The sequence below is a fragment of the Gymnoscopelus braueri genome, assembly GCF_963280865.1.
Source record: "Gymnoscopelus braueri genome assembly, chromosome: 11".
NCBI classification, from domain to species: Eukaryota; Metazoa; Chordata; class Actinopteri; order Myctophiformes; family Myctophidae; genus Gymnoscopelus; species Gymnoscopelus braueri.
The window spans coordinates 8,841,490-8,865,206 of record NC_137613.1 but is presented as its reverse complement, the minus strand read 5'-3'; the positions used below and the strand labels follow the sequence as shown (position 1 = coordinate 8,865,206).

General features: G+C 40.7%; 1 protein-coding gene and 1 long non-coding RNA gene across 5 annotated transcripts in view; both read left to right on the top strand.

Moving 5' to 3' along the window:
- The first annotated feature begins 588 nt into the window (after window positions 1–588).
- LOC308094743 lies at window positions 589–3,314 on the top strand. The gene is made up of 3 exons (XR_013933985.1): window positions 589–661; window positions 1,780–2,250; window positions 2,852–3,314. It is a non-coding gene; the product is annotated as an uncharacterized lncRNA (long non-coding RNA).
- Window positions 3,315–5,999: 2,685 nt separating this feature from the next.
- Window positions 6,000–23,717, top strand: part of LOC308094704 (uncharacterized protein) — a 94,163-nt gene continuing 76,445 nt past the window's right edge. For 2 of the 4 annotated variants that reach the window (XM_080441510.1, XM_080441509.1), the window contains exons 1-3: window positions 6,000–6,094; window positions 21,387–21,672; window positions 23,503–23,544. In XM_080441510.1, the coding sequence (XP_080297636.1) occupies window positions 21,396–21,672; window positions 23,503–23,544 (319 nt within the window). In that variant the 5' untranslated portion in view covers window positions 6,000–6,094; window positions 21,387–21,395. Of the gene's footprint in view, window positions 6,095–21,386; window positions 21,673–23,499; window positions 23,545–23,717 lie in introns of all 4 variants that reach the window. The other 2 variants (XM_080441508.1, XM_080441507.1) reach the window with 1 other exon arrangement.

Here is a 23,717-nt window from a genome sequence, read left to right as displayed (position 1 = left end):
ACTGAGGGCTTACATAGGATGCTTATGGTTAAACTTGACAGATTGATCCAGTGGTGTGTTCTACTGTGTTAAGCTATATACGTAGTGTGACCTGCAGAACATTTTAGTAGCCAAGCGTAGACATCCAAAAAACGTATCGTATGATACGCAGGAGGAGGGCTGGGGGCAGCAAGAATGTAGACTTCAGTTCAAATAGCCCTTTTCATGTGATAATGTGACGTCTGAGGTGAAGGCTTATGTGTGACTATTGTCTTGAGGTGATAATGACCGCTGGCCGTTGGAGTCTTCCTCTTGTTCCTGCAGCATTTTTCTACTGTCGGGGGGGGGGGGGGGGGGGGGGGGGGGCACTGAACAAGAATTGAATTGCTGCAGCCTGAGCCTCCCATCTTATACTACGAAGGGGTGTGTACAATTACATCTGTCTTTTCTGCTCGAAAATTCAAGAATGGGTGTGACCAGTTTCTACTGGTAGAATTAATATGCACAACTTAAATAGCACAACAAAATACACAGTATGTTGTGATTGGCTGGGAGAATCTACAGCCTGCCCTCAAAGTTAACACCCATTGCCCGCCCCCAGAAAGCTTTCAAGAATGTAAGAGAGACGGAGCGGTCTATGGAGCTGCTGTATTGATTGATTCATTCTACAACTTACCCTGAGGTAAGGACAGAATTACCTGTATTGCTGCTATGACTAATATTATTAATACATTTACTACTACTACTGCTTCTACAAAATGTTCTTCTTGTCAATGATTAAAAAACAAACAAACAAACCAAACAAAAAACAATAGTGTAGATTTAGGACGGATGGAGGGAGGGATGAGGGACATGTCCTTCAATCTTAACAATCGGTGGGCATAAATAACCTGCTTGTGACCTGGGTGACAAAAGAGTTGACAATATTCCACTCTGTGCTGAGGCTGTTGACGTCATTAAAGGAGTAGATCACCCAAACAATTACGTATTTTCTATCAATTACACACCCCATGAAGCCTTGAATTCATGGAGTTTTTTTTTTTTTTGTCGCATTCCTGCGGCAATAATTCAATGACCAAGTGGCTATGGTCAGTAGGAGACTCAATTGACCTGCATTTGAGTCCTACCGCAGACTCCGCCAGTCATCAAATTATTGGCTTAGGAATGTGACAAAAACAAAAACACCTCCATGAATTCAAGGCTTCAAGTGGTGTATAATTGATAGAATATTTTCATTTAAAGAAATTTGATCTCAATGGCGAGAATAATGTCTCAAAAATGATTAGTTAATGCAAGGACCATGATCAAAACATATTTCACTATTTACAAATGTGTAATTTGGCATTTAGTAATGTGCGATGATTTGGACAAATTGATAGTCTATTTGTCATATCATTTGTAATTTGTAAAACATAATTTATCTCTGCACGTTATAGCTGACTGGGTTCATAAGAAGTCTACATCCACTTTGCTTGACATAGAGAACTCCATGACAAAATTCCCCATAACCACCCTATATTTTTTCAAAAAGTGTTTATTTTTTTGTAAACATATACTGTAACATATATACTGTGTGTGTGTGTGTGTGTGTGTGTGTGTGTGTGTGTGTGTGTGTGTGTGTGTGTGTGTGTGTGTGTGTGTGTGTGTGTGTGTGTGTGTGTGTGTGTGTGTGTGTGTGTGTGTGTGTGAAAGATAAACACTGGCTGATCATCGGCTATGATCAATACATATAGTGTGCAGCTGTATATGCATGGTTTATCTTTTAAAGAGAACTAATATTTGTTTTTTTCTTCCATTTAGCTCAACCCAGCACCATGGCGTTTATCCAGAAGCTCCTCGAGAACACCCTGTCCGACATGGATGATGAAGATTTTAAAAAGTTCCAGCGCTACCTATCTCAGGAGCGTGACGGCTTTAAAAACATTTCTAAGGGCCATCTGCAGAATAAAACTCTGGAGGACACAGTGGATCTCATGGTGGAATCTTACACCGAAGCGGGCTGCAACCGTTAAGGCGGTTACACACCGGCGAATATGCGAATATACGCAAAATTCGGACTCGTTCCGAATAATTAAAAGACGCTTTTTTCGCTCCGCGAAACTGGTGTGGAAGCTTGCATTGACTTTATAAGGTTTAAAAAAAATACGTATTATTCGCATGAAAAAAATCGCCCCGGTGTGTAAGGACCTTTACTCTGGAGATCCTGTGTCTCCTGAGTCAACACAATGCAGCCAAGAAGCTGAAGGAGAAATTAGCTGCCAAGAAATAATGGTAATAACTATCAGTGGTGGAAGAAGTACTCAGATATTTTACTTAAGTAAAAGTAGCAATACCACAATATAAAAATACTCTGTTACAAGTAAAAGGCCTGTGTCCAAAAGGATACTTGAGTAAAAGTACAAAAGTATTGGCATCAAATTATTAAAGTATCAAAAGTAAAAGTACTATAAATGTTTTGAAAATAGCAGATCTACAAGCTCACAACGTGTCTCGATGCGATGTGTTGTGAGCTTGTAGATCGGCTATTTTCAAATATAAAATAGGGCTAAAGTGGTTAATGTATGTTGTATAATATAGTCATTTATAGCTGCAAAGTAACGGCACAGTAAAAGCACAATATTTGCCTCTGAGATGTAGTGGAGTAGAAGTAAAAGTATTGCAAATTGGAAATATTCTAGTAAAGTAAAAAGTAACTACATTTACATGTACTTAGTTACTTTCCACCACTGATAACTGTAACAGGTCTTGCGATGTTTTGACCATGAATCCACGCATTTGCATTGACAAAGCATTGGCAGATTCCGCCCCAGAGGTAAAATGAAACTGCAGTGTGGCCGTGCCCTAATAGGTCTCTGTCTTTCATTCCCAAAAGGATAAGCAGCTGAAGAAAAAGAAGGTCATCTGATTTTTCCTCCTCATCACATTTTTTTTAAATGGTCCTGCTAATCAGTGGCAATGTTTGTCCGTTAACATTCACATTAACAAACCTTAAGTGTCCTAATTACCTGTTTAAAATGGGATAACTGCTGGAATATAATCAGATATATTTTGAATCTTTATTTTGTTAACCCTTTGATGCACAATATGCAAACTCCTTCTAGTACACAAACATGACCAGCATTTATTTCCTATTTCTTGTCAAGCATGTTTCTTTGCTATACATTTTGAGATATATATTTTTCAATAATTTAATATTCCAAGTATTCTTTAAATAACTTGTTCTTGATTACCACAAATGATTATGTTAATTAGTCACTTTGTCATACATAATATAACAGAGAACATTGATGTTGAACTGTTGTGTATCCTTATAGTGTGTAGTGAACTTTAATGAATGTCACAGAATAAAATGAAATTATCCCATATTGTCTCTGTATAATACATATTTAGTTTTTGCTTAGTTTTGCATGTTGGCTGTGGCCTTCATGTGCCTCTTCCTATGCGGCACGACAAGGTCTAAGAAAAATTCTAAATGTAAATACAAACAGATTTCAACAACAAGCGTCCCCCCCCCCCCAACCCATCTAAAAAAATATTTTGTGTCATCTGCTATTTTTGAATAGCCAAAAATATGGTTGAAGTGGTTAAAACTATTGTGACACTATTAACTAATTTCGCTGACTTACAGTACATGAATAATTTCCATACTCTTCAGACCATTCAGTAACCCCTTGCTTTTTTAAAGATGTAATCTTTATTTAACCAGGATAGTCATTGAGATTAACAATCACCAGGGAGACCTGGCTAGGACAGCAGCATAACTAAAAACACAGTTAAACACAAACAGAAACAATTAATAGAAATACTGTACTTACAATAATACAATTATATGAATCACATTTCAAAACAGATCAATTAAAAAGATTGACATATTATCAGTTTATCTGCCTTTGATTTTGTCATTTGGGATTTAAATGAATTTAGCTAATTTAATGTATTTAGTTTAAAGTTACCCTCATATTCCATGCCGAGAGTACAGAATACACAATAGCCGTTTTTCCATTTTCCATATGGGACTTTAGGACAGAAAGCTTAAAGAAATCTCGAGAACGAAAAGCGTATTTTCAACACTTTTCCATTTGATAAAAACATATAAGCAGACCAATAATTGCCTTACAATATGAAGGTGAGCTGCCAAATCTTTGTGTGATAGGAACGGTTTTATATTTTTTACATTAACCACATACATTACCATATCAAATGTGAGACACATCAAACGAAAAAAACAAAACAAAAAAACTAAATAAACACAAGAGCTACAAGCAAGTCAGTGCAAAAAAAGTTTTGTTCTCCAAGTCTTTTGTTGGATTTGTGCTTCCTCTGCCTCAAGCAACAAGGCAGGGTTTATTATTATCATTTTCTTTCAGAGTACTCTCAACCTACCCGAAAGACTGTGTCCATACTGTGTTTATCGTTTTGTTTATTTGAGTTGTAATTGTTACAGTATGTTTTTCTATGTTGGCATCCAATAAAATATGTATTTTAGTATTTATTTTAACATAAAGAAAACACATATTACTTACTACATAAGTTAAGTATACTTAGAAATAATAATAATAATAATAATAATATGAACTTTAGTTCTTGTTATTTACAGATAGACAGATTGGTCCTAAATTCATCATGTATGAATACATTTGCCAGACAAACAAACAGACTACAATAGACAATATAAAACTAGCATAAACACAACATCAGTCAGTGTCCCATTCACCAATTATCACCCAGGCCCTATGCTCTGTCAGCCTGTATAGTTTGGCTTGGAGGGGCTGCACCCTATACCGCATCTGCATGACGGTAACAGCCAGTGGTGGAAAGTAACTAAGTATATTTACTCAAGTACTGTACTCAAGTACAATTTTGAGGTACTTTTACTACTACAATGATACGTCCCAGTTGCATCCATGTGATGTTTTTCTTTATTAGTTATTCTATTTATAGTGGCTCATAGGAATAGACTATGTGACAACCAGGAATAGTTTGGTGACTACAGGAGAGACTGGTGACAGCAGGAATGTAGACGGCATCCCGGGAGCAGTATGGGTTAGCGCCCCAGGCTGTGTCTTCCGTGAGGAAGAAGCCCAACAAACCCACGGTGAGGCCTTTAGGAGGGCCATTCAATCAATCCGCAAGTGGAGCCTGCAGTACCACCACGGCCCAAGGAACCATCACGCCAGAAGGAAATGTTTGGATCGGGGCGGTGCACCTGATCTGGCGCAGTGCTCAGGTCCTGGACCTGGTGAGACGAAGGAGGAGCCCGGCCAGGAGACAACCCACAGAGCCTAGTCCCTCCACGTGCCAGAGCCTCCCCGAGTCCCGGCAGAGTACTTCCGGAGAAGCGGACTGAGGGGCCCTGTCTTGCCCTATAGGACTGACCGTGGGTGGCTACTGGGACGTAAGTCGGGGCTTGATCAACCCTGGCTGGGTCACCTGGGCGAGGGTGTATGTTGTATGTTGCGAGACCCGAAACACCCGATGACCCCAGGCTACAACACTGATGATACGTCCCAGTTGCATCCATGTGATTTTTTCTTTATTTTACTTTACTGGAGTATTTCTGATTTTCAATACTTTTACTTCTACTCCACTACATCTCAGTGACAAATATTGTACTTTTACTGCACTACAATTATTTGATAACTTTAGTTACTTTGTAGATTTTAATTATTATTAAAAAAACACATATATACAGCATATATGCATTGGCAATTTGAAAATAGCCGATAGCTGATCTACAAGCTCACAGCGTGTCGCAAAGTGACGCACTGTGAGCTTGTAGATCTGCTATTTTCAAAGGATTTTTATACTTTTATACTTTTGGTACTTTAAGTACATTTTCATACCAATACTTTTGTACTTTTACTCAAGTACAATTTTAATACCATACTTTTACTTGTAACAGAGTATTTCTACATTGCAGTATTAATACTTTTACTCAAGTAAAAAAATTGAGTACTTTTTCCACCACTGGGTAAGAGCTCACACACACTAAATAGAGGATGTCATGCGTCTCTGTGCAGATCCACCACAACAAAGTAAGTAAGACAGAAAGCTCCGTTGAACTGCTTGCTGCATCGATCGTTTCACTCTACAACAACCTACAAATTCAACTGAGGTAAGGACTACTTGTATACTGTGATACTACTACTAGTAGTACTAGCTACTATTAGTACTAATATACACCATCTACTAGTACTACTGCTATTGCTACCACTGCTAAAACTACTATGCAATGTGCCCTCTTATCAATGATTTTTTTTTAAATATATTTTTGGGGGCTTGTTCTGCCTTTTTATTGATCGGTATAGACCAATTATTTGTTTACCAACATTGAGACTGGACACACAGGTGACTGTTTCATGTAATCAATTCCCAGCTCAGTGCTTAATTTCCGAACGCACCCCTAGTGTTTAGGGGAGCGCTGGTTTCAGTTTATTCAACCTCCTGTGTGTGTTGGCTAGTGAAGCGCGCCCTAGTAAGACATATGTACTTCATAGCGTAACGGTATTGCGCGCTGAGAATACCGTAGAAGACCGTTGTGAGCTTGGAGGTCTGCTATTCTCGGCGCGGTCTCTGCGCCCGACACCTTCCTGGGACGGAGCATAAATTAGGCTTGATGGGCTGCAGCTGCAGCTGCGCCAGCCAAGCAGGTTCTGGTGCCATGATCATAGAGCGTGCCCTCCGTTCTTATGACAGCCACTGTAGATGGAGGTTAGCACTAAAGAATGACACAATTTTTATCCATATTTTCATCATATGGGGTGCTAACTTCACTGAGGTGGTTTACCTGACAACTGCTTTGAATTGCTATTATTGTTTACACACAACACAAACCAAGGATTATATATTTCAAGAGCAAGATCACAGTAAAAATCCTAAGCATTGTTCCTCCACACTGGGAGAAAAACGGCATCTGAAAGTTTGATGGGATGCATTTTTACCACTAACATTGCATCTTATGAGCGGTGGGGTGCTGGCCTGCACACGCATACTGGTTCTTATCAGTGTGACGTTGTCTGATAAATGGTCTATACAGTAGGCTGAAAGGAAATGGGGAGAGAGATGGGGGGTTGAGATGCAACAAAGGTCGTCAGGATCGGGACTCGAACCCGTGACACACTGTCAGGCTGGATTACCAGCCTAGGTGCCCAGACGGCTACGCTAGCCGCACGGGCCAATCGCTGATTTATTGAGGGTTTAGCCCTTACGATTTAACCCTTCTAGTTCTAATGATTTATTTGACCCATTTTCAAGTTTAGATATGTGGGTCAATGTGCAGGGTCCTGTTGGTGCCTTTCTTTTTTCATGTTCATTGGAAGTAAAATTGATATTAGAATATTTATTGCATTTAGATACATTTTATATTCATAAAAAAAGGTTTTGAGCCTTAAGAATATTTTCCTAGATTTATAACGGTTTGGTATGAAGATAGGCTATTTTGCCATGTCCCATGCATGCACTGCTTATCCAATTTTCATGCAAAACCTTTAATCATGAAAATGTTTGAATATTTTTGAAACATTTTAACAACACAAATCTTGTATTGGGGTCCCTGGCACAAAATAATTTAAGAATGGGGTTCATAGCCTATAAATCATGAATTTCCTTGACATGAAAATGTTTGAGATCCACTGATCTAAATATCATTTTTCCACCACTGTGGTCAAGGAAAAACTAATTAATATATAATGCTATGTAAGTTAACCAGTACCCGCCTCACATGCATGCTACCCTGACCTTTGCCAGATGCAAAAATGTGAAGGCCTAGAACATGTAAATATCATGTTTGCGTTTTGTAGTGATGGTGCTTTTTTATTATATAAAGATGTTTTGTAACTAGCAACATTTTGATTAGTGAATATAATCTAATTATCAAAAAGTTTCTTGGCAACTGTAACTGATTACAGTTTCTTTTTGTAATTTAAACACAATGTATTCCATTGCATCCAAAATCTGACTTATTTCTTTAAGTTAAAATATTTATTACATCATTAATTACAAACACATGCATATTAAAAAGGTGTGACATTCAGAAAGGAAGATATTTGCAATTATAATTATACACTGCTATTTGTAGACTACTTTAAACTGTGTGCGTGTGTGCGTGCGTGCGTGCGTGCGTGCGTGCGTGCGTGCGTGCGTGCGTGCGTGTTCGAGAGAGTGAGATATTTTCCAATATCAAATTGACATTTTAACTAACATCTATCTACACGGTACAAATGAACCATGTGGACTGGACACATGGTTCATACTCAGTCAGGTGTAAGTAGCTGAGGAGTGGACAATATAAGGGCAGATAGACTTTTTGAGTTCAATCATCAGCACACCTTCCAAGCATATATATATATATATATATATATATATATATATATATATATATATATATATATATATATATATATATATATATATATATATATATATATATATATATATATATATATATATATATATATATATATATATATATATATGAAAGAAAAGCAGTTTCTGGTTAAACTTGTGAAAGCTGGAGGTATCCAGGACCTGACCATGGGCATCATCTAGATTCACCTAAACAGTGGGTCGGGACCCACATAGACAATTTTTTTAATGATTCGTACAATTTCATAAAATTAAGAACATTAAAAAATATATTTTTTTAATATTTTTTTTTTCAATTACCCCCCCCATCTCTCTCTCTCTCTCTCTCTCTCTCTCTCTCTCTCTCTCTCTCTCTCTCTCTCTCTCTCCTCTCTCTCTCTCTTCCCCTGCTGCCCCCAGGCTTTAGAACAGCCTGCCCCTTACTATTAGGTCGGCCCAGTCCATTCTACGCTTTTAAATCCTTACTCGAGACTTATTTCTTTTTACATTATTTGAATTACTGTATGTCATTTATGTGTATGTCAAGGGTGTATTTGAGTGCACTTGCTTTTGCACTAAATAGTGTGAGTCCTCTCACACCGTAGCTCAAACCTGTATAGTCGAGACGACATTCTGAGGCAACCCGTCGGCAGCAGCCAGGGGCGATCGTACAATAGAGGTGTGATCTCCGAGAGCCAGTGACCCCACTCTGGGGCCACCAATATCACACTCAGCCTCCCTTCCCTCACTCTCGCGAGTGTGGGAGCTATGAGGGACAGTGGGGGAAATGCATACAGCAGGGTCCTGGATCACTGGTGAGTTTTGTGAGGCAAACAGATCTATCTGAGGTCGCCCAAAACAAGCCCAGATCAGTTCTGCTATGTCCGGGTGTAGTGTTTCAAATCTTTTTTATTGTGAAGCACAGGGTAGGATTATACATTTCTGTTCATATACATGGATTGCTTCCTTTTTTTTCAAAAACAAACAGACATATACACAAAATAGACAGGTAACATGAAAAGAATACACTCAAACTTAAGCAAAAAACAAAGGGACCCCCCCGCCTCCCTTCCCCCTCCCCAGAAGTGCTGCCCCAAATTACGTGCGACACGGGTCATCCACAAGGATTAGCCTTTCAATATTTAAGAAAGGAGACTAAAGGCTTCCAAATCTTTTCAAAATCTTTCAGTTTGTCTTTGATTATAAATCAGATTCTTTCTAAATGTAAAGATTCTGTCATCTCGTTGAGCAAGAGTTTGATTGTGGGGGCCTCTTTCTTCTTCCAAAATAAGAGTATACATTTTTTTTGCAGCGATAAGGCCGTATGAGAGAAGGCGCAGTTGAGATGTAATTTCTTCATCCCTTCTGATACTCCCAGGATGACTAACACTGGGTCTGGATCTATCTCTACCTCTAGTATATTGGAAAATAGTCTGAATATCTCTATCCAGAAATTCTGTAGGTTGGGACACAGGGCATAACTGTGCAGTAGAGTTGCATCTGCTGATTTACACTTATCCCACTGGGGGGAGATGTCTGGGAATATTTTGTGTAATTTTTGTCCGGGTGTAGTGACCATTCACCGTAATGGCACCGTCCCCTGGACAGCAGGTGTGCCCCTTTGTTCTGGATCCCAGCCACATGCGATGCTCTGAGAGACAGCAATCATGTTTCGCTCCAGATAAGCAGTCTGTGTGCCAACTCGTGCAGCAAACGAGACCTCGTGCCCCCCTGCTTGTTAATGTAGCATAGCGTCGATATGTTGTCTGTCCTAAAAGGTTGTGGTTAAGTTGAACGTTGGGCATCTGTCATTTCTTGGTACTAGAATAGATGATCAGCAGTCGTGACCACATCCTCTCATCTCGTGAGAGAGGACAGGATGTTTTCGTCTAGACAACCGTATAGCGCCAGACTGACAGTTTCACATCTACCACCATCATGCACAATCTACCGTTACAATGATTAGAACATTGTTTCATGGGGTGTAGTAAACACACACAATACACATACTGTCTATATTTTGTATTTATTTTATAGCAATGAATGGACATGCAAAAGTTGTAATAGAATATTTATAATGGATTACATCGATTACTCTGATAGTGATTAACCACTTAAGCCCCGTATTACACAGGGTTTAAGTGGTCCAAAAAAATTATATTGAAAACACCCAGCCATAGGCATCAGTCATCTCCTAATAGTGCAGTCCCCGTTATGAGTGTATGTACCATCGTGGAAAAAGTACTCAAATGTTTTACTTAAGTAAAAGTATCAATACTACAATGTAGGAGTACTCTGTTACAAGTCCAGAATTCTAAATGTACTTGAGTAAAAGTACTAAAGTATTGGTATCAAAATGTACTTAAAGTACCAAAAGTAGATAGTGCTCATTGTGCAGAATGAATGGTTTCAGATCGACATGTATGTCTGACCTAGATTGTATGCCACTGTAAGCTTGCATGCTGGCACCATTGCATGATGCCCCAGAATCATTAAACACAACAGGCTGGCCATTAATTAACATAGGCAATAATTCTCCATCCTCAGAGCGGCTAGTAACTCTCATTACACACTCCTGTCCATTACTGTCACCTGTCTCAGTCTTTATGGCAGTAATTGTGAAAACGTGATCATCCTCTTCACTTTGATCATCTTGCCTGTCAGTCATTTCTGGGCGCTGTGTTGTGACCTGATTAATTGTTTTGCACTCTTTAGCAAAATGCCCCTCTTTTCCACACTTGTTACATTGTTTACCTTGTGTAATGGTGCTATCACGGGCTGTGTGTCCCCCCTTGCCCGCACCTGAAGAATGTTGCTGTGCGGTGCTTGTTTCCAGACCTGTCTGTGGATGAAGAAAACTTTTGTCCTCCTCTATCCTTTCTATTCTGTGTGCCATTCTTTGGCCTGCTATCCACTGTGTTGACGGACAATTAACTTTTCCATCCTGGACGCTTGTTGATCTGCTGCTTCCATTGCTCTTGCAATGAGTTAGCTAGAGTCAAGTCCTTTTCCCGCAGCAGCCGTCTCCGGAGCGCATTGGATTGGCACTTGTCAATCACTTGATCCCGTATGAAATCGTCTCGTTATCTCTGAATTCACAAGTAGCAGCCAACTTCTTTAATCTGCACACAAAACTGTCCACAGCTTCCCCTGGTGACTGTTCCGCTTGCCTGAACATGTGTCTTTCATAGGGAACATTCCTCTGCGGTGTTAAATGTGCATCCAGCTTGTCCACAGCTAAATCATAATCTGTGGTCTCCCGTGTCATCAATGTCCTGTACTGTACCGAGGCAGCTAAAAGCAACAATAATGCTTTCTCGTTGCATCTCTTCCTGACGCTGTGATATAGAGCTTGAATCCTTTTACCCATTTCTCCCACCGAACTCCAACGTTACCTGGGTCAGTGAGAACATCAAAGGGGGGAACCGCAGGCAGACTCAAAGCCATTGTTCCTCACAAGGTTAAACTTGCTTGCTTTTCGCAAGGTTAAACTTGCTTGCAGACTAATTCACTTTCTTGTGAAAAAAGCCCGCAACGAGTAGGATATTTTCCTCGTCGCCAAATGTAGTGTTATATATCCAGAATATTCATTATACAAAAACTCGGAGACAGGACTGCCTTTTACTCTCTTTTGTCAGGTTCCCATAATCAAGTAACACCTGTGTGCATATAATCACATACGCTTGTGTGTTAATCACATACACCTGTGTCCAAATACAACAAGTGGCACTGGACACTACATGACCATAACATAAAAATTGAAAACAATGGTTATGGCATATTAAGTTACTTATAAGGTAAAACAAGATGGGGTCTAATAATGGCGTAGCTTCCATGTCATCATTGGACTTCACGTGGCCAGTCAGTCTACTGACATATCTATTTTGGCCGCAATCCACTTCCATTATGAAATGAAAGTTAGAAATGGTCAAAAAGATATGTTTTGAGCATAGGCGGCGGGTGAGCTTGACAATTGGGAAGGCTGGGGATTGGCCGCGCGCAAAGCGCGCGGGGGCCGAAATCTGTGCATGCACGCTTAGTTGCGTCTTCTTTCACTTTCTCCCCGCCATTTGGTGCCCCCCCAAGGTTGGTGTCCTGTGCTGCAGCACCTTCCACGCCCTTCCATTAAGCCGGCACTGAGGCAGACCGACTAAACAGAGTTGATTTACTAGAGGTGAGGATTATTTAAAAATGCTAGCCATTTTGCAGACGCAAAAACTCACCCAACAAAATGACTCAAACTGACAGTTCAAGGTTCAAGGCAGGGACGTGCTGGGCCCCTAATTCAGCCTGGGAATCTCAGATAGGGAGGTCCGGATCTTTTGCAGTTTAACATGTAACCTGTGTAGCATGCAGTTTAAGCTGTAACCTGTGTAGCATACAGTTTAACCTGTAACCTGTTTTTTAACGTGACCTGTGTAGCATGCAGTGTAACCTGTGTAGCATGCAGTTTAACCTGTAACCTGTGTAGCATACAGTTTAACCTGTAGCCTGTGTAGCATGCAGTTTAACCTGTAACCTATAGCATGCAGTTTAACCTGTAACCTGTGTAGCATGCAGTTTAACCTGTAACCTGTGTAGCATGCAGTTTAACCTGTAACCTATAGCATGCAGTTTAACCTGTAACCTGTGTAGCATGCAGTTTAACCTGTAACCTGTGTAGCATGCAGTTTAACCTGTAACCTATAGCATGCAGTTTAACCTGTAACCTGTGTAGCATGCAGTTTAACCTGTAACCTGTGTAGCATGCAGTTTAACCTGTAACCTGTGTAGCATGCAGTTTAACCTGTAACCTGTGCACACATAGGATCCAACCAGAGCTTGAGCACCTGCCTGTTTGCTTTCACAGGAGCAATTGCCCTTCTCTTATTTAAATATCGGTATGGCTGAACCACAGTTGCTCTCCACCCTGCTCTCATTCAATACAATGTAGGTTAGGTCGCTTTGTTTGAAAACACTGAAAACGTTTTAGTTGAGCAAGGCAGTCTCCAAGTATAAAAGGCACGAAAATAGGAAATTAAGTTGTCAGCACTCGCTATGCAACACTTTTAAAAACACGCAGCAGAAAAAGGAAATGTAAACGTTTCTCAGACATATGTGGGTGTTAAGTGTGGTTTACATTTAGACTATGCAAGTAACACTCAAAAGTGTGAACTTGCTACAGTAGGTTCTGTTGACGGGCTTTTTATTAGGGCTTATCTATGAATCATTATCGTTCATATTTGTAATTATATGAAGTATGTACACTTTTGCTAGACTGGTTTAACTTATGTTGCCTAAATTGCTACTGTCCTTAACACCAACACGGTCTCACAGGGTTGGGGGTATAGTTGGGTAGGTTTGTGCGCCTGGATGACGTATTTCCGCTTTTATGTAGATGGGTCTTCAACGTTTTTCAGGTCAAGGACCCCCTAGCTGATAGAGAGATGAAGATGAAGATTTTTTAGAATGCTTTCCATTCTGTCATACAGAAACGTGAATGGCGTGTGCATTGTGCAACTTTAAAATTCTGTTCAGCTCACAACCCAGACATCGTCATTGAAATGGTCAGCCAGCTCTGTGCAGTTTTGGAGAAGTAAAAACTCCTGACTAGATACATAGTACTTCAACATGCGTGAGAACGCTGTTCCGTGTCAACCTCAAAATGGTGAAGTAGAGCAGGGTGTTCTTCACAGCTTCTTCACAGCTTCCATGATATCTGACAATTCAGCACTAATGTCTTTGGCAACGTTACGAGTGACTCCATACATGGGCAACTGGCGGCCCGGGGGCCACATGCGGCCCTCACCTTCACTTAATGTGGCCCGCAGGTTAATATTGGAATACTGATATATTATTGATTTCAGCTGTTATAATTCATGACCCGCTTTAATTACTTTAGTCTATTAGTAGCTTAATGACTAGTCTTACAATTCTAATTATCTTTTTTTATGTCCAATGTATTTGTATTTAGGTTCATAAAGTTAACATAAGTATAACTACATGCATTTCAGAATTCCAATTCAAAAATAGCAGATCTACAAGCTCAAAACGTGTCGCACTGCGACACGTTTTGAGCTTGTAGATCTGCTATTTTTGCTACTTTTGTGTGACATAGAAGGCCCGACAGTATATGCAATGTGGCCGTCTGGAGTGAGTGTGGAAATATAGTGGCCCTCTCCATGATCAAAGTTGTTAACCTGTAACCTGTGTAGCATGCAGTTTAATATGTAACCTGTGTAGCAGGCAGTTTAACATGTAACCTGTGTAGCATACAGTTTAACATGTAACCTGTGTAACATGCAGTTTAACATGTAACCTGTGTAGCATGCAGTTTAACATGTAACCTGTGTAGCATACAGTTTAACATGTAACCTGTGTAGCATGCAGTTTAACATGTAACCTGTGTAGCATGCAGTTTAACCTGTAACCTGTGTACAGGGACGTGCTGGCCCCTAATTCAGCCTGGGAATCTCAGATAGAGAGGCCCGGATTTTTTTTAAACGGCCGGCCGGCCGGTTCTTAATGTCGGCCATTTTTTTTTAAACGGTCGGCCTGGTCGGCCTGGAATGGAGAGGCCTTTCTGGAATTGTCCCAAATTTCCCAGTGGCCAGCAGGTCCCTGGTTCAAGGTTTAACTTTTTTGTATCTTGTGCACAAAGAGTAAAACGTATTTGTGATCGGCCTCCTTCAGACAATGTAAAAATAATAAAATAAAGTAATGAAAAAAGAGATAGAAAAGTAAGAGAAAAATAAGTCAGTAGTTGTATAGGCTACCAATAGGATAATAAAAATAGATCAGCATATTTACAATGTACGTATGCTTGGCATATTAGACATTCAGCACTTATCAGTAGCTGCCACAGTACCTTACATAAACACCAGACACCACTGCATTACCTTCCATATAAATTACAACAGTTTACATTTGTGAGCTGAAGAGGTGTCTTTAGTGATACAGTAGTATCATATATATATGTACCATATTTAAATTTTCGTATCAATGTATCTTTATTTCCTTACCATTCGATTTTCTTAAGGTACTTTATAATTATGCTTTGGTCGTTGCTATTACTGCACTTTATATACTGTAGATACCAGTATTGGGGGGAGTGGGGCTGGGATAAAAAAAAATACATATTATTGGTTCAAATTATGTATTCATTTGCTAATATTATCATGTCCATTTTGTTATTGGAAACTGCACAGAGCAACATGCCTATATGTTCCAAAACGAAACACAACGTATAATAATTCAAACAAATTCCACTTGCACGAGACTTGCAGAGATGGAGGTTGCAGAGAGGCAGGTTTTCTTCACAAGGCATATAGGGTTGTGGTTGTGGTTAAGTTGAACGTTGGGCATCAGTCATTTCTTGGTACTGGTATAGATGATCAGCAGCCTACTCTGTGACCACATCCTCTCATCTCGTGCCATCCTCTACACCCCCGCATGGGGCCAGTTTCCTGTCTACCATCAACCATCAACATGCACAACATGCAGTAAACTCTCACACACACACACACACACACACACACACACACACACACACACACACACACACACACACACACACACACACACACACACACACACACACACACACACACACACACACACACACACACACACAGATATATTCTATTGATTTGTCATCCCATGGAGACTTGAATTCATGGATATATTTTTAGTTTTTGTAGCATTCCTTAGCCAATAACAATAATTTGATAACCGGCAGTGGTTCCGGTAGGAGACACAAAGAGTCTCCTTTGTGTCTCCTATTGGAACCACTGCCTACCGGTCCGCTGGTCATCAAATCATTGGCTTAGGAATGAGACAAAAAAAATATATCCATGAATTCAAGTCTCCATAGGGTGATTAATCGTCATTTTTGGGGTGAACTATCTCTTTAAGTGGTCAAAACACCCAGCCCTAGGCATCAGTCATCTCAACATTTGGACATATCTAATGCAGTCCACTGTCCCCATTATAGAGGCCATGGAGCTTGCTTTACTTTACTTTATTTTATTTGGACAGGACAGTATATATTAAAGGAGTAGTTCACCCAAAAAATTACTTATTTTCTATCAATTGCACACCCCATGAAGCCTTGAATTCATGGATTCTTTTTATTTTTTGTCGCATTCCTAAGCCAATAATTTGATTACCGGCGGAAAGATGCTAATGTATCCGAGACACAAACTAGACTCTTTGTGTCTCCATGGGGTGTGTAATTATATTTTGTAGATACAACCACCAAACGCTCACAGTGTCTATTTTATGCCTCAATTAATTTCAACGACCATTTCATTTGGAAAGTGTATTTTCTTTACTATTCATGCAAGGTGTACAGCTGGCACTGTACACCTTGCATGAATAGTAGTCACCACACCAGAATACTCAAAAACCTCTGATGAACACTAAATCAATTTAATATTTTTCATAGAATATACCACACACACACACACACACACACACACACACACACACACACACACACACACACACACACACACACACACACACACACACACACACACACACACACACACAAACACACACAATATCAATTCAGGCATGAGACATAATGTCCCAGATGAAAGCATGGAAGGGGAGACATATAATACATAATGTTTTGGAAATGCCACATGTTGAATAATTACTGTACATTTGAGTGAAAATCTATAATTTTTGAAAAACATAATGGCTCCCGACCCCTGCGTAAATCTAAGGTTGGTGCTGAAATGCTGATAAATTTGAATGGTTCTGAAAAGAATCAGCCATGTCAGCAGCAAAAAAAGTGTGTGACAGGAGATGACAGAGGCTGAACAGGTCAATTCACAGGGGTTTATTAACTCAAAGGGGAGGAATACAAACTGAAGGCACAGGACATACTACACGTAACATTAGACAATGAACAAGCAAAAACACAGTGCAAACACAGGGTTTAAATAGACAGGGAAATAACATTCGGCGACCACATGCGCACGTACATACGTGTGCACGTGCCATGCGTGTGGTAGGGAATAATTATAGTATGCCCTCCAAAAAAACCTAGAACACACCACTGCTTTGTTCCCTAAAAAAATGTCCTTGCCCAAGTGGGTTTTGCCCATGAAATGATGATGAAATTCCAGGCCTGGTCACTGCACACAATCTTATAATTTGAAGGTCTTGTTACCAAAAACACCAATAAAATAAACCATTGTTGTTTGCAGTACGGTGTTGCATAGAGTTTTACAACTTTTTCCTTTTAAATATGTGGAAGGAAATGTTAATATGACACAGTTTTCATTTAAGTTCCTCTTCTATAGTCTATAGTTAGTGTGATGTTATTAGTTGTAATGCATTTAATTCCCCCATGCCACCAGTAGAGGTCAGCACTAAACCAATGAAAGACAAATCTACTGTTACTGTTCCTGAGCTAATATACTCAGTCAGGAAAGAATGCATAAGAGTTGAAGATAAGTGAAATATCCCATCCTTCCCTAAACCTACACACTGGAGATTGGGAATGGAAATCATTAGTACACTCAACAGAGAACAATACACCCACACAGAACATGTTCCTCATAAAGGCTTCTTGCCCTGACCATATACCTCATATACCTCAAACATTTTACCTGCTTGGCCTGAAGATATTCATCTTCTTAATGAAATGAAAGAGTGATAACTTAGGATTTTATGCAAAATCTACAATAATGAACCAAGTCGGAACCCTGGACCTTGACTAAGTATAATTTATAAAAGGTGATCGTTATAAAAAGGTATGTTTCAAAAGAAGACACGACAAGACTGGTTAAAAGAAGGGTTATATTATAATTAACTTTGAATTGACAATGATTTAGTTTGCACAAAACAGTATAGACGGGAGGCAGTTACAAACAGGGATCAAAAACGATCTTTAGTCTGAAATGAAATGTCGCTACTGGCTGCAGTAAGGCAGCTTTCAGTATATTAAAGGGGTTGTTTAGTTGAACTGTTATCACAAGGAGCATGTTGACGTCTGGTGACTTCAGGCCCCCACCGAGGCCGAGGCAAAAGTGTCTTCTGACCCATATCTCCTATGGGTCGTGGCAAAAGTCAATCTTGATAGCAGGCTCCAGGAATCCCAACAATACAGTGAGGACATGGATAACAGCACAGTTCTCAGGGTTGGTTAGCCAAAACTCCAGGTGCCAGCCGAATCCATGGCCAGACAGTATTCTACTAGATAAAAGTTGACGGCTACATACTGGGGTTTGCATGTAGTCTGAGGCCTTTATGTATGTCCATGACGGTTAAACACAATACAATATGCATATGTCCTATACAATAAAATCATTAACAACCAGACAAGAAAATATTTCTATCACTTGGTTTGATGACATGTCTGAACTATGCCACTATGTCAGTGTAAAAAAAAGAGAAAAGAAACGTGTGCGAACAAAGTAGCTGCGTCTTCGAACTATTGTAGAACATTTCTTCTTAAAATTCCTCAAAGTCTAGTCAAGATTCATAATATGTTCTTGAAACCTTATTAACTCTTATATAATGATAGATCCAGGCATGCCTGTTGGGCACAGGGTAAAAAGTGCTTCACTGAGGTGTGTAGCTGGTTGCCAAAAGAACATCTTTCAAGCACATCATATCGTCACTGCTCTGATCAGAGCCGGATCCCAAGCCTGTTGGGCCCAATAATGTTTAACTATTTATGCTTTAGCGTCTGCCCCTTCATGTGACAACATGTTAACAGGAACAACAGTATTAGCGCCCCCCACCACGCAGTGCATGATGCGGTGCGGGCCACATGCGCGTGCGAAGCACGACCATAGCAACACTATCAAACGATCATAAAACAACAGTAACACACTCTACCAGCCTTCAGTGGTGGAAAAAGTACTCAAATGTTTTACTTAAGTAAAAGTATCAATACTGCAATGTAAAAATGCCCTGTTACAATTAAAAGTCCGGAATTAAACACTCTCGCTCACGCTCGCTCTCTCTCTCTCCACACTCCTCTCTCTCGCTCGCTCTCTCTCTGCTCCACACTCCTCTCTCTCTCGCTCGCTCTCTCTCTGCTCCATACTCATCTCTCGCTCTCTCTCTCTCTGCTCCACACTCCTCTCTCGCTCTCTCTCTCTCTCTCTGCTCCACACTCCTTTCTCTCTCGCTCGCTCTCTCTCTGCTCCATACTCATCTCTCGCTCTCTCTCTCTCTGCTCCACACTCCTCTCTCGCTCTCTCTCTCTCTGCTCCACACTCCTTTCTCTCTCGCTCGCTCTCTCTCTACTCCATACTCATCTCTCGCTCTCTCTCTCTCTGCTCCACACTCCTCTCTCTCTCTGCTCCATACTCATCTCTCACTCTCTCTCTCTCTCTCTGCTCCACACTCCTCTCTCGCTCTCTCTCTCTCTCTCTCTGCTCCACACTCCTCTCTCTCTCGCTCGCTCTCTCTCTGCTCCACACTCCTCTCTCGCTCTCTCTCTCTCTGCTCCACACTCCTCTCTCTCTCGCTCGCTCTCTCTCTGCTCCACACTCCTCTCTCGCTCTCTCTCTCTCTGCTACACACTCCTCTCTCTCTCTCTCGCTCGCTCTCTCTCTGCTCCACACTCCTCTCTCGCTCTCTCTCTCTCTGCTCCACACTCCTCTCTCTCTCGCTCGCTCTCTCTCTGCTCCATACTCATCTCGAGTCTCTCTCTCTCTCTCTCTCTGCTCCACACTCCTCTCTCGCTCTCTCTCTCTCTCTGCTCCACACTCCTCTCTCGCTCTCTCTCTCTGCTCCTCACAATTACAGTAGGCTATTACAGTCAAGTTGAGACTTGATCCCCTATGCAGTGCTGAACAACAGAAAATGTTCTATTGTAGCCAACCACAGCAAGTCACCTTTGTTTTCAAATTGCCCACATTTGCAAGTCTCAACTTGACTGTCATAACAACATTAGCAGCCCCTCACCCCTGTCCATTCAATGGGAACGGCACCACTACGGCAACCCTACTCTCTTTCAAAGCTGCCCTAAAGGAGTACCTTCAGGAGGCTGCAGTTCAAAACTGGCCCATGTAAAAGTCCTAACCTAACCCCCCCCCCCCCCCCACCCTCTCAAACTGTGTACTGTACATAGTTAAATAACCTTACATTACACAGAACAACACAGGAAAAAAGTAAAAAGAAAAAAAAAACCGCTAATGTCTGTTTCTCTTCTCATGCCACGCATCTCTCTCTCTCTCTCTCTCTCTCTCTCTCTCTCTCTCTCTCTCTCTCTCTCTCTCTCTCTCTCCCTCTCTCCCTCTCTCTCTCTCTCTCCTGCAAAACTGTTGTTTCCATATTGTTGATTGCTGTTCTTAATTTTAAACCAGGAAATGTAAGCAAGGCTGAATTAAAGTTCTGTCTAATAGTACTGTTCATCTCACTGCTTCATTCGATCAGCAACTGGTCCAGGGGCAGCGGCCGCCACACAACTTAATATAGCCTATCTTAACCTATATCTGTCTCAGACACGCCTCTTCCTCGATTTTGATTATTCGGTTAAAAAGAGTGAGATTGATAAGTGGCACTACTCTCCAAATGTTATGTTTCTATTTTCTACTTGAAGGGACCAGGGTTCCCCACCAAAAAATAAATAAAATAAAAATGTAGTCGCCCAGAACACTGAAATAGGAGGTGGTAACAGTGGTGGTAATAGCAGTGGTGACACCTAGTAGGTCTTTACCATAGAAAGGCATGGCGGAAAGGGTGGCAGCTCAAACAATGCTTTCTATGGAAACAGCCCCTAAATGATAAATAATCCACATGTTAGAATGCATCAACGAAAATAAACATTCTTAGAGAAAATAAACCGCTCCAATTGGTTTGGCCCAATGATGTCAGCCACGACACACCATGACACCACAAATACCATAAAAAGCAGAACCACAAAGTAGTCCTGCATGTGTGTATGAACAGAGGAAGAAACATTTTTAAAATTTTATCTTAAACTAACAACATGGTTATGTTTTTCGACCTACTCAAAGGTAAACTAAACTGTAACATAATGTTAACACAAACAAACACGGTTGTCCTCTTTCTGTGTTCTCATGGAATATTCATTATTCCTCTGTTTGTACCAGGGATCAACCATGGCAACTACACAACAAGTCCCCATCAAAGATCTTCTGAGGGAGTTGAACGATACAGAATTCAAAGAGCTCAAGTATTTCTTTGATGAAGGGCTCCCTATACGGATCCCCTATGCAGTGGTTGAACATCTTGACAGGTTGGACACCGGTAAGAAGATACAGAAGACCTATGGTGCTGAAAGTATGAAGTACACCATGATGGGTCTGAAGAAGATGGACATGACCGAGCTGGTGCAGAAATATTCACATGCAGTGTCAGCACCCAAGAGAAGTGAAGGTAGACCAAGAGAAGTTAAACATGGGCACATGTCCACACATGAAAGATCCATTACTATTTAACAAAACATAATACAAAGCAGAGACAATGGTTAGATCATGCAACACATGACCCTATGGAACAAAATGCACTGCATGCTGTCTGGTACACATGCACACAAACACGCACACACGCACACACACACACACACACACACACACACACACACACACACACACACACACACACACACACACACACTTAGCTAAACCGAGTAACATGGAGTTAAACTGAATGCTGTGAAACACCACCAAATGTGGAGTTATATGTGTGTAACTTAATGTTATTTATTCATTTATTACACACACGCATTCACACACACCGCACACAGCCAGAACCACAATTGCCCACTGCTGCCCCTGATCATTAGGCCTATCCAACAGTGTACAATCGCATAAGGAATTCAAGTTTCTTCTCGATTCAAATAAATGTAAGTGATTCAAATTGATTGACACTAGTGTTGCAAGAGGAAAATCATTCACTTTTCAATTAATATTGTAGCCCCTCTCTTATTTTAAGACAGACAGACAGACAGACAGACAGACAGACAGACAGACAGACAGACAGACAGACAGACAGACAGACTTTTTTTATCCATTTATTGAAAATGAATTACTAGATGCATCTGTAGCTTCCCGTGAGAAAAGGCCTTGAGGTAGCTAGCGCACGCCTGGGAAGGCGACTTGTTTCCATTTGAGTTTTATTCAACAGATCTTGTCAACCAGTAGGTGTCCTCCCCCATCACAGGATCTAAATAGAAGTGGTTCAATAGAAGAGCAGATTGACCACCTACTACCACCAGTTGTGTTAGTTAGGCTATAATCAACATACTCTACCATGCAGAATGGCTAAATTTAAATTAATGTTTTATTCACTAAAAGAAAATTATGGAATGTTTCTTTTGCAAAAAATATTGGGGAAAAAAGGTAAATATTTTGAATATTTTAAAAACATTTTAACAACACAAATCTTGTATGGGGGTCCCTGGCACCACATATTTTCAGATGAGGGTCTGCGACAAATACATTAATCTGGGGTCCTTGACATGAAAAAATTAAAAAACTTTAGAAAGCAAGCCCATTAAGTAACTACAAAAGCCCCAAATTGCTTATTATAAGCAGAAATGGCAACACTGGTAAACAGGAAACTCATTGATATGGGGCTCTAGTCTGGCTGATGGGGCTCCCCACCTCCCCTACTCCCCTACCTGGCCACGCCCACAGTGGGCATGGCCAGGCCCACAGTGGGAGTGGTCAGGTCCACAGTGGGCGTGGCCAGGTACACAGTGGGCGTGGCCTCCTGCCTCCTGCATTATGTGCAATTTAGAAGCAGATGGTACGCAGGACCGTTGAATGATTTCCAACGAGCGCTTCCAGACTCCAACACTCTATGCTGCTCAATGTTTTGCCACTCTGTCTAGATGAGGGGGAGTGTCCCGGTGGAAAAGTGATGCATGTGCATACTCTATATTGAAGAGCAGATGGACCACCTCCCACCACCATATTGCATCAACATACTCTACCATACAGAATGGTTAAATTAATGTTTTATCGCTAAAATAAAGTTATGGATTTCAGCTTTAAGACTTTATAATAACTTATTGGTCACATTCACAACTCTGCAATAAACATTATAATTGCCACATGATGTGAACGAGGAGGCATTGTCATACAATCCTAGTTTAGAAGCAAGCTGTGACAGTGTTGGTTTCTAGAGTTGTTTGTCTCTGCTACTGTAACATTAGCCTATGCCCCCCCCCCCTCTCTCTCTCTCTTTCTCTCTCCCTAGCAGATACCAGTGATGGTGGAGAGACTCCGGGTAGCAGACCAGCAGGTAAACTACTATGGGCACTTCACTTATCCCACTATGGGCAGAGGTTAAAGCACTGTCAGTTAATTGTCCAGAAGCAATTTTATCACTTCACTGAAGAGATCATGCGTAATTTTGACTAGCCACTACACAATAAGTGTGTAGTGGCTATTTGTCCGCAAAACAAACTGAAAAGG